The sequence below is a fragment of the Solanum dulcamara genome, chromosome 2 (assembly GCF_947179165.1).
Source record: "Solanum dulcamara chromosome 2, daSolDulc1.2, whole genome shotgun sequence".
Taxonomy (NCBI): Eukaryota; Viridiplantae; Streptophyta; class Magnoliopsida; order Solanales; family Solanaceae; genus Solanum; species Solanum dulcamara.
In genome coordinates, this window is record NC_077238.1 from 49,350,740 (window position 1) to 49,361,907 (window position 11,168).

An 11,168-nucleotide genomic window follows, 5' to 3' on the forward strand; every position below is an offset into this window, starting at 1 on the left:
GAAGTTCTTTGATCGACTGTGCAAATACAACTTGAAATTAAATCTTGCTAAATGTGCTTTTGGAGTACCAGCCAACAAGTTAGTGGGGTTTAAAGTTAGTAGAGGTGTATCAAGCTTGATCTAGCTAAAATCAAGGCAATTCAGGAGTTATCTCCACCTAAGACCAAGAAAGAAGTAATGAGCTTCTTGGGAAGGTTGAACTACATCAGTCGATTCATAGCTCAGTCCACGTTAATTTGTGAACCTATCTTTATGCTATTGAAAAAAAGATGCATTGACAAAATGGATCAAAGAGTGTCACACAACTTTAAATGCTATCAAAAGTTACTTGTTTAACCCACCGATGTTAGTTCCTCCGAGTGAAGGAAGTTGCCCAAGGAAAGAAAAAGGTTACTTCCGGATTAGGAATAATAAATAAAGTGGAAACAAGATAAAATCTTATATTAAAATGACTTCTGGCATCATTAGAAGTTGTTGCTATATTTTTCTATCTTGGATAATGCATTTGGATGCGTACTAGGTCAACATGATGAGACTGGAAAGAAGGAGCGAGAAATCTACTACTTAAGCAAGAAGTTCACTCCATACGAGTATCGATATACTCTTTTGGACAAGACTTGTTATGCTTTAACCTGGATTGCTCAAAAGTTGAGACATTACTTTCTTCGTACACTACATATCTCATCTCCAAGATGGATCCATTGAAGTATATTTTCCAGAAAGCAATGCCAATGGGAAAATTTTCCAAATGGAAAATGCTTTTGACTCAGTTTGATATTGTTTACGTGACTTAGAAGGCGATAAAGGCGTAAGCCTGAGCTGATCATTTTACGGAAAATCCAGTTGATGGAGAGTATGAACTGCTTAAAACTTACTTCCCAAATGAACAAGTATCATATTTAGGAGAAGACATCTCTGAGGCATACCCTAGTTGGAGGGTATTTTTTGATGGGGCGGTGAATCATGAAGAAAATAGAATTGGAGCAGTCCTAATATCAGAATCTGGCCAACATTATCCCATGATGTCCAAACTCCGATTTCGTTGCACGAACAACATGGCTGAGTATGAAGCATGCATCATGGGTCTAAAGATGGTCATTAATAAGGACATTCAAGATTTGATAGTACTCGGAGATTCAAATTTGCTGATTCATTAGGTTCAGGGGAATAGGCCATGAAGAATTCGAAGATTGCACCGTACGTGAAGTTAGTGCAAAGGTTGTGTAAAAGGTTCCGTAATATCGAGTTTAGGCATACTCCAAGGTTGCAAAATGAATTTAGTGACTCTCTTGCTACTATGTCCTCAATGATCAAACATTCAGATTCAAGTTACATTGACCCTGTGGAGATATATTTGAAAGAACAACCCGCTCACTATTCGCATGTCAAAGCAGAACTAGATGGAAGGCCTTGGTATTTTGACATAAAGAAGTATCTAGAAAGTAGAACTTATACAGATAATGCAACCTTCAATCAGAAGAAAGCAATACGTCGAATGGCTAACAATTTCTTACTAAGCGGAGAAATCTTATATAGGAGGACTCTAGATATGGGACTTCTCAGATGTGTCGATGCCATTGAAGCTACAAAGCTTCTCGAACAAATTCAAGCGAGAGTTTGTGGTACTCATATAAATGGTCTTACCTTGGCAAGGAAAATCCTTCGAGATGCCTATTTTTGGATGACTATGGAGAATGATTATTGTAAGTATGTGGAAAAATGCCATCAATGTCAAGTGCATGGTGATTTGATTCGAGTACCTCCTCACGAAATTAATACTATGAGTTCTCCTTGGCCATTTGTAGCTTGGGTTATGAATATCATTGGTCCAATAGAGCCATCCATCTCTAACAAACATAGATTCATTTTGGTTTTCATTGATTACTTCACCAAGTTGGTGGAAAAAACTTCTTATAAGTCTGTGAGCAATTCAAGATTACTCACCGAAACTCAACTTCTTATCATCCATACATGAATGGAGCCGTAGAAGCTGCCAACAAGAACGTCAAAAATATTTTGAGGAAAATGATTGACAATCACAGAGGTTGGTATGAAATATTGTCATATCTTTGTTAGTTTATCGAACGACTATTAGAACATCAATTGGAACAACCCCATACTTGTTAGTATATGGGATGAAAGCCGTGATACCCTCCGAAGTGGAAATACCTTCATTGAGAATCATTTAAGAGATTGAATTGAGCAATGCTAATTGAGTTTGCAATCGAATTGAACATTTGACTTTGATTGATGAAAAGAGGATGACCCCTGTTTGCCGTGGTCAATTGTACCAACAAATGTTGATTCATGCTTTCAACAAATGAGTGAGACTAAGAATGTTTGAAGTTGGTCAGTTGGTTCTCAAATGCATTTTCCCCATCAAGATGAGTATAAAGGAAAATTTGCACCAAATTGGCAAGGACCGTACATGGTTCGAAAAGTGTTATTCGGAGGTGCCTTGATCCTTTCAGAGATGGAAGGTCAAGAGTGGCCGAAACCAATCAATTCAGATGATTTCAAGAGATACTATGTCTGAAGATTAGTTTTCTTGTCATTTTCATCCTTGTAATCACACTATTTTCTTGTAATTGTTCATGCTTAGAATTGATATCCGTTCTTGTAATGAGCTACGTCTGACCTCAATTCTCAAGAATAAGATACGTAGGTGGTATATGTTGGCTTTGATCACCCTTTTATCTATTTTCAATATCCCTTTTTTCACTTAAACTATATTTGACCTGAATTCTCAAGAATGAGATACGTGGGTGGACTATGTCTACCTCGGTCATTTCCTTATTAAAATTTCCTATTTTTCATTTACCTCCCGAAAGGGAAACTACGTTTGACATAATTCCCGCCTCACTCAATGGGATACATAGGCGCCACAATGGTTCGGTCATGTCTCCCATAAGTTCTCTATTTATAATAGAAACTAGGATAAAATTTTAGAGAGAGACTCAAAAATTTCAAAGAAGATCTTTCTACAGAAGAGTCAAAATTGATATGCATCAGAAAAAGCAACTGGGACAGAATTTTTGAGAGGGTCTGAAAAATTCTATAAATCTCTTATTGGTAGTTTGATATTCACCAAGACATCTAACTGGAAAAGAAATTTTTGAGGATGACCTCAAAAATTTATCAAACAGTATCACACGCTTTAAGGCAGTTTTGAATATTTTCAACATGATCAGAAATTTAAAGACTAGCTTCAAATGATTCCCAATATTATTAGAAGTTTAATGTCAACCTCAACAATCTCTAGCACCATTAGAGTTTAGAGTCAACTACAATTTTTTTTAGCTATGTCAGAACTTTCCAACTTCAACCCTCAAGGATTTTTAGAATTCTCCTAACGAGCTATCAGACATGCTTAAAGCTTTGAACCAAGTACGTTCATCTAAGCTATGCGTGAAATAACATTTGGTAGTGACCCTTTTCAAATTGCTTTACAAAAAATTATCTTTCTTAAAAGCTTTTAATACATCAAATATTTTACATAAATATATTTTCATATTATATCTACTGAGAAGTGGGAAATCAGAGTAAGCAATCGAAGATAGCAAGACAAGGAGCAAATAAATGAAGAATTCAACACAGACCAATTCATTCAAGACTAACAAATTTTCTGTAGATGCAGATTTATAAAGATCATCATACCCATCCGTTCAGCAAGTACAAAGAAGTCAAAAAAACAAAGAGTTTTCAAAAGTGATAATTGTTTGTGAAAAAAGAAAGTTATTAGGATTTATCAGATGAAAAGAAGCCGTTCAAAATACGAGCAACAATGCCTCGTTCAAATCTCCAGCAAACCATGAGCCACAATAAATATAAAGTGTTCGAAAATAAGGATGATATTCTCGCACTAATGTCGAAGTGATTAAGCACTTTGTACACATTCTCAAGAATTTTCCTAAGATTTTTGCTCAGTCGTTAGTTAGAACGACAATGTGTCTATTACTTATTTCCTTTTGAGTACAAGAACAAATAAAAGAGCTACTTTCAAAGTATGCAAGCGTCTATAATGACGTCAAATTATATTTTCTAGTATCAAAGACGTCTAATGGGCATACATCAGTCGCATCAAATACCGAAGAGGGTTTGAAGTGCAACTAGCTAAAATATCTGATATCATGCCAAAAATCAATCAAATATCAACATGTGAAGGATATCGATTGCCATCCTATCCATAGAGCATCATCATCCTATCAATAGGACATCATCATCATTATGATACCATTTTTAAGAGGGTCATTCATATTATATTACCAAAAGTGGTAATATTATTGCCAAGATGACCATTCATATTATATTACCGGAAGTGGTAATTGCCAAAAGGTCCATTTCATATTATATTACCAGAAGTGGTAATATTATTGCCAAGAGGACCATTCATATTATATTACCGGAAGTGATAATTGTCAAGAGGGTCATTCATATTATATTATTGGAAGTGGTAACATTATTGTCAAGAGGGTCATTCATATTATATTACCTAAAGTGATAATTGCCAAGAGGGCCATTTATATTATATTATCAGAACTGATAATTGCCAAGAGGGACATTCTTATTATATTATCGAAAGTGGTAATATTATTGCCAAGAGGGCCATTATTATATCATTTTCGAGAGGGCCATCATCATTATTATTATTGCAGAGATTGCCATTATCATTATCATTGCCGAGAGGGCAATCATCATTATCATATCATTGCCGATAGGTCCATTATCATATCATTGCCGAGAGGTCCATTATCATATCATTGCCGAAAGATTATCATCATATTGCATCATATCAACTCATCGTCATATTGTATCATATCAATTCATCATCATATTGCATCATATCAACTCATCGCATATTGCATCAAAATTGAAAGAAACTGGCATTCGAGAAATATATTATAAATCACATCAACTTAGAAAGTATGTTTTGTTTGCTCTACATCAAAATCGGAGGAGGTTGACATGCCAACATATTAACGACGCTACTTTTCTATGTGAGTTACATTTTGTACTAATGAGTTTTATCTCAGTCTTTGTTGAGAACATCCAAGAGGATAAATTCTCAATTAAACCATAGATGCGGATGACATCAAGAAGGATGCAGCACAATGTGGAACTTTTTCATAGCAGCAAATTGAGACATAGCCCAAAGAGGAGTATCAAACTCTTAGAACATGAGTTAAAGGGAGAATTCCACCACAATCAAACCATACCCCTATCAGAAGGCATGTGGGTATTTATTTGAGGTTTATCACTTTCTGTTTCGAATTCGAAAAACTTTGACTCTTACCATAAGCAACTTTTCAATCCGAGTGACAATGCATCGAGAGCTATGGAAATTATGTTTGTGTAAGTTCTTAATTATGGGTGTGAAGTGCATCACTTCATGGCTGAGAGGTTGAAAGCCTATTTTACATACTCGATTTATTGGTCACTCCTCCCTACCGAAGGTTATCTTAGCATAAAAGATTTTTATATTTGATTCCCATGTTTAGAGATATGTAGGAAGGCTCTTGGTAATAATATTACCACTTACGGTAACCACAAACATTCTGATTCCCATGTTTAGAGATATGTAGGCGGGCTCGATGTTGAAAACTCAAATATACTCCAACTTTCTCATCACATTTCCGAGCATTCTGGTTTCTCCATAATTCGACAGCAGGATAACTTTTGTATTCTTTCAAACTTGTGCGCCAAATCAAGCGTATTGAACTACAAGTGACCTAAATTCTCATATAGTCTGAGATAAGTAGGAATTCCGATATCGGGGTCCGGCCATCATTCCCAAAGTCTATACCAAGCCCCTTTTCAGGATGATGAAAATGTAGTCGTTCAAAATTGGTTTTGTCAATTTTTTTTGTCCAGGATCTCATTCATCGACTCTACCCAAAGAAAGGGACAGTTATTGACACCCAATTTTCATCCTCCACAAACGTATATTAGTTATTGAGCTTCTTCAATTTTAAACAATCTAAAGTAATTACTTTTATAAAATATCAAAATATTTTCAACTGTATTTTTTAAGAATTTTTTATCATTCTTCTAATTTTTAATGATATATATATATATATATATATATATATATATATATATATATATATATAGTTTTATATAATTATCTATGTAATTATTAATTTCTATAAATATTCATAAATGATAAAAAAAATTATTTTTATTGTTTCATAAATTAATAGCTTATATTTTTGAATTAATTAGTTTATAACTAAGTTAATTAATTTATTTTGTTAGAATTAAGAAGCTCATTAATTAATTATTGTTGATTCATCTTATCTAATTTTTAGCTGAATTTACAATTAAATCAGTTTGGCTATTTTGTTAAGCTTAATTGACTAAGTTATCAATTTTTGTGTGACCATTTTTCTTACAAATCCAACCATTTTTTCACTGTACCCTTAACCAAATTTCAAATCATTTTTAGTTCAGATTCGGGTCCAAAGTCATCCCAATCCAATGTTGTCACCCTACTCTCTACAAACTCAATATCAACAACAACCTACATTCCTATAACATACTAACACCTATACACCTAAAGCTCAATTCTTATGATAATTTTGGCCCAACACCAACTCACTAAAATACATATATATTATATTTATATAATACTAACCCTACTCATTTCTTCTTTTTCCTTTTCCACCTCTCAATCCCACCTAAACCCTCCTTTTTTAAAATTCCCAAACATAATCATTCTCCTACCCCAAACCTTTTCATTTTCCTTTTTTCTTTTCCCTTTTTCACCTCACCAAACCCATCATTATTCAAAAACCCTATCATTACTCCCACCAACCTCACTCTTTTTTTAAAATCCCTTCATCTTCTTCATAAAAAAAGAAGAACAATATCATAAAAGAAGAATTAATCAACATTCACCATTTTTCATCAAGAACACTAAAAAACATTCAAGAACAAAAAAAAAAAAGCAAGAACAAAAATACTGAAAAAACAAAATAAAACAAATAGAGAAGAGAAATAGGAGTTGGATTTTACACAAAAAATTAATAAAAACAGAGAAACAACATTTCTTTTTTTTTAAAAAAATAGTATTCCTATAACAAAAAGATTTTGAGTTCATTTATTTTTAAATTCTAACTTTCATCGGAACTCCATTTGTGGTGGTGAAGAAGCTTCAAATTTGTCGTCTTAGTCGCTGTCCTAAAAGAGGTAAAAATCTTTCCACAGTTTTATTTTATTTAATTATTTCATATTTTCTATTTAGTTGATTCGTAATCTTACTTTTTATAGTTAACATGTGTTGTAATTAATTAAATTAATGATAGAAATTTCTTGTCTTGCTTGAAATGTAGTGATATTTTTTTCAAATATGTGAAAGCTCTTAGTTTCATTCATTATTTTCGCAAGTAGTTTTCTTTGACGATATAGATTTTCATGTTTTCAATTTTTTTTCTTTTATAATGATTTATATAATAAATATATTCTTAAGTTACTAGTTACTTAGAACTTTCATAGCTTAATTGATTTAAATCTTGCTTTAAAATTTGAGTTAGTATAATGTATAGGTGTAATGACCCTCAAGATCTTTTTTGGAATTTTTATAAAATTATCATTTTACCCCTACTTTTAGTTGCCCTGAGTTGTTTCTGATTGGTACCGAGTGTTGATTTTTAGAAAATCCTATGAAAAGTTAAGTCTTTAGCAATTTTGAGTTTTCATAAGCTTTAAGTATTAAAAAGTGGTATTTGGGGTCAATAATAGCTACAGGTCTCGGAATGGAATTCCGTCGATTCGAGCAGCTCCGAAATGTCGAGATTGGATTAGGAGACTTTACGAATTAGTTTTGGAGTTGTAACGAAGATTTGAGGCGTTGAGTTGAGAATTTGAGGAATTTTAAGCCAAGGTTTGACTTTGGTCAACTTTTGGAGTTTTGTTGCTTGAAATGGAATTCCGATGACTCCATTAGGTTCGGGAGATTATTTTTGGTCTAGAAGAAATGTTGGTTGAAAGTTTAGAGGTTCTGAGCCTATTTTAGTATTTTGAAGGCCTAAGTTAGTTTAGTTGCGACTTTTTGAGTTCCGGGTCAAGGAGACCTCGAATTCGAATTTTGATGGTTCCATCAGCTCTGAAATGGATAAATTAGGCCCGTAGCATTATCGGCATGCCAATCGAGGAAATCGATACAAGTTTGGGCCATTTAACGCTTTTAACTTTGACAGTTAGCCTATGTTTGACTTTGGTCAATATTCTTGAAAAATGCGCTCGGATAAAAATTCAAACAGTGTGGTTAGTTTTGGAATATCGATTTTGGTCTAGAAAAACCCTTCGTTCACTTTTCGAGTCTTCTGGTCTAATCTCGAGGTCCGTTGTGGAATGTGGCTCAAAATAACACTTGGATGTGGGACTCACTTTTTTTAAAAATGATCTCGTATGAGAATTCTGAATAAGTCCAGAACACCAAATTTAGTGGGGTAGTATATCTGGTTTATTTTTATCGGAATCCAAATGAAAAACCCCATAACTTGAGTTATATAGCTCAAAATTGGGTGAATCAAAAGGCAAACTTGTGAGATTTTTCATGGAGAACGCATTGGAGAGTTCGATTTAGGTAAAAATATTGATTTTATTTACAGCAATGTCCATTTTCGGAATGATTTTTTGAAGAACATTGAGAAGTTATTTCTTGACCTATATAAACCCGATTTTGGTGATTCAAGGGTCTAAATTCAAGACAATTTCACGAGGAATATCGTGGTGAACTCAAAAATGTGAGGGGAAGCTTTGTTTGAGATACAAATGCATGTTTACTTACTGATTAAGTCTTTTTTGGAATGAAATTTTGTTAATTTTTGAAAAAGTGTATCTTAGTCAATATAACTCTGTTTTGAGTAATTCTTGAGGCTAGATTTGGGGTTTATCGCAAGGAACGTCATGGTGTAAGTTTTTTTGATTGACAGATTTTTATTTTTGAGAAATTGATGCATAAAGAGGATGCCTTGTTTGTTTTCTCAGTTTGAAAATGAGGGAATTGATTGTTTAATCATCTTGCATTATTTGTTTCCACCCCAAATTGTGTTATAAATATGAATTGTGAGTTGGGGTGATGTTTAAATCCTATTTTGGGGATCAAATCTAGAATTTCATATGTGGGTCCCACCATTCCCATTTTAGACCCCAAAATTGACCCATCTCTAAAAATTATGAAATTAGTGTCTAAACGACCATATAGATGTCGTGGTTCTGTTTTTGATAGCATGACAGTGTTCCAAGGCCATTCATATGGGAAAAGCCCTAGCATAGTAATTTGAAGCTCGCGTGTTTAGCCTACAGGTAGGCTACGGTTTACCTTTCTTTAGATTGAGTTGGAATATGTGAAAGCATGTTGAAATAGTTGGAATTTTGGTTGGTTAGTTTAATTGTATATCTCAAGTGTTAAAATTCATGCTTTAGGCTTGTTATCAGATTTTTTGGGTATTTAAAAACATGTGTATCTTGTCATTATGTTAGTATTATAAGGAGGTTTGAATAAGCACATTTTTGATACTGTGGAGTATGTTGGCCTTAGTATAGGATGTAAACTTGCTTTAGATGCCCCGGCGTTGCTCTAGTGGACTTAGATTCTTGTAGAATGGTGTAACGGGCTAGTGCCTGGTAGTTTGGCCTTAGCTAAGCGTTCTCTTAAAAATACCCTCATCCATAACTCAGTATAATTGTGACTTTAGTGATACTTCGACAATAATAAATTTAGTGATCATTGACTTTAGCTATGATTCAAAGTTTTAGTGGTATACATCAATTGACGTATTGGGGAAAAGATTTTTGGTACTGTTGTTGTTTAGTTAGAAATGATATATGAGGAACCATGATATATATTATCTTTGAGCATCCGGGTACCCAGTCCCGACCTCAGTTCTGAATTATTGGGGAGCATATAAGTACCCAGCCCCGGTTTCTGTCGGCTTGCTAGTATGATGAGCATCTGAGTATCCAGTCCTAGCCTCGACCATATCAATGGGTTACGACGAGCATTTAGGTACCAGTCTAGGCCTGGACAACACTTATGTATTATGGCGAGCATCCGGGTACCAGTCACGACCTTGGTCATGTTGTACATTCGGGCGAGCATCTGGGTCTAGTCCTAGCCTCGACCCCTAAGGTACCCCTTATTCGTTGACTTTTGGAGATTTTGGGTTTGGAAATGATGCAGTTATTCAGTTCCTGATATCACAGATTCTTGTTTCCTGGCCTTGGTAGTTGTAGCTATTCTGTGTACTTGGCGAGCTTATGGGGGTTCGTCCGAGTTTTTATTTAACTTGCGCACGAGTGTATCAGCTGGGCTTATGGGGGTCCAGTTGGGTATAGTTGGCTGTAGTTCTCATAGGTAGTACATTTTCCCCTTATGATGCTTATATTGACTCATATTTAGGCTTATTCCTTTTTATCATATTATTTTTACCTTTTCTGTTTAGTCGGCCTATGATGTCTACTGGGTACCTATTGTCTTGGTACTTATACTACACTTTGCATCTACTTTTGTTATGCAGGATCGAGTACCAGCTATCGTTGTGGATAAATTGAGCCTATTGCAGTCAGCTTCGGAGACTAGGGTGAGCACTTGATATTTTTTGATCATTTCAGTCTCTTTCATTATGGATGGCCTATCTTTTGCCTTCTAAGACTAGCCAGTTGTTGTATATACTTCTGGTCCACTTTCGGAACTTGTACTTATTTTTTATATTGTAGCAGCTCTGTACTTGTGACTTTCAGATTTTGGGAGGGATCTTTAGTTGTTTATATCATGTTTTGGTTTACTTCCACTTATCATTTCTGCCTATCTTTATAATTCGCCACTCTTATTTAGTTTCTACCCTCAAACCCATTATTTGGAGTTTCGGGTTGATGGGTTGGCTTATCTGCTAGTAGGTTATTATAGGTGTCATTATTACCAGAGGAATTGGGTCATGAAAAATTGTTATTAGAGCCCCAGGTTCATTGGTCTCACTTGTATAGAGCTAACGTCTAGTAGAGTCTCACGGATGGGTGCAGAGACATCCGAAACTTATCTTCGGGAGGCTATAGGATGTCATTGGGAATATTCTCTATGTTGTATCATTTCGTGTAGTGTTATTTCTTATTGATTTCCTGAAATCTCATTTGTTCCTCTCTTTCATAGTGATGGCTCGTACGCA

General features: G+C 34.5%; 1 protein-coding gene across 1 annotated transcript; it reads left to right on the top strand.

Moving 5' to 3' along the window:
* Window positions 1-1,174: 1,174 nt before the first annotated feature.
* Window positions 1,175-10,598, top strand: LOC129871601 (uncharacterized). Its single transcript, XM_055946562.1, has 2 exons — window positions 1,175-1,615; window positions 10,524-10,598. The coding sequence occupies exons 1-2, from the start codon at window positions 1,175-1,177 to the stop codon at window positions 10,596-10,598; spliced, it is 516 nt and encodes a 171-aa protein (XP_055802537.1).
* Window positions 10,599-11,168: the final 570 nt, after the last annotated feature.

Bases quoted from the DNA above. Each gene is read 5' to 3' on its own strand.
- LOC129871601 (XM_055946562.1), top strand. From the start codon at position 1,175: ATGAAGAATTCGAAGATTGCACCGTACGTGAAGTTAGTGCAAAGGTTG. The intron at 1,616-10,523 runs GTTTGTGGTACT...TTTGTTATGCAG, and splicing joins TCGAACAAATTCAAGCGAGA to GATCGAGTACCAGCTATCGT.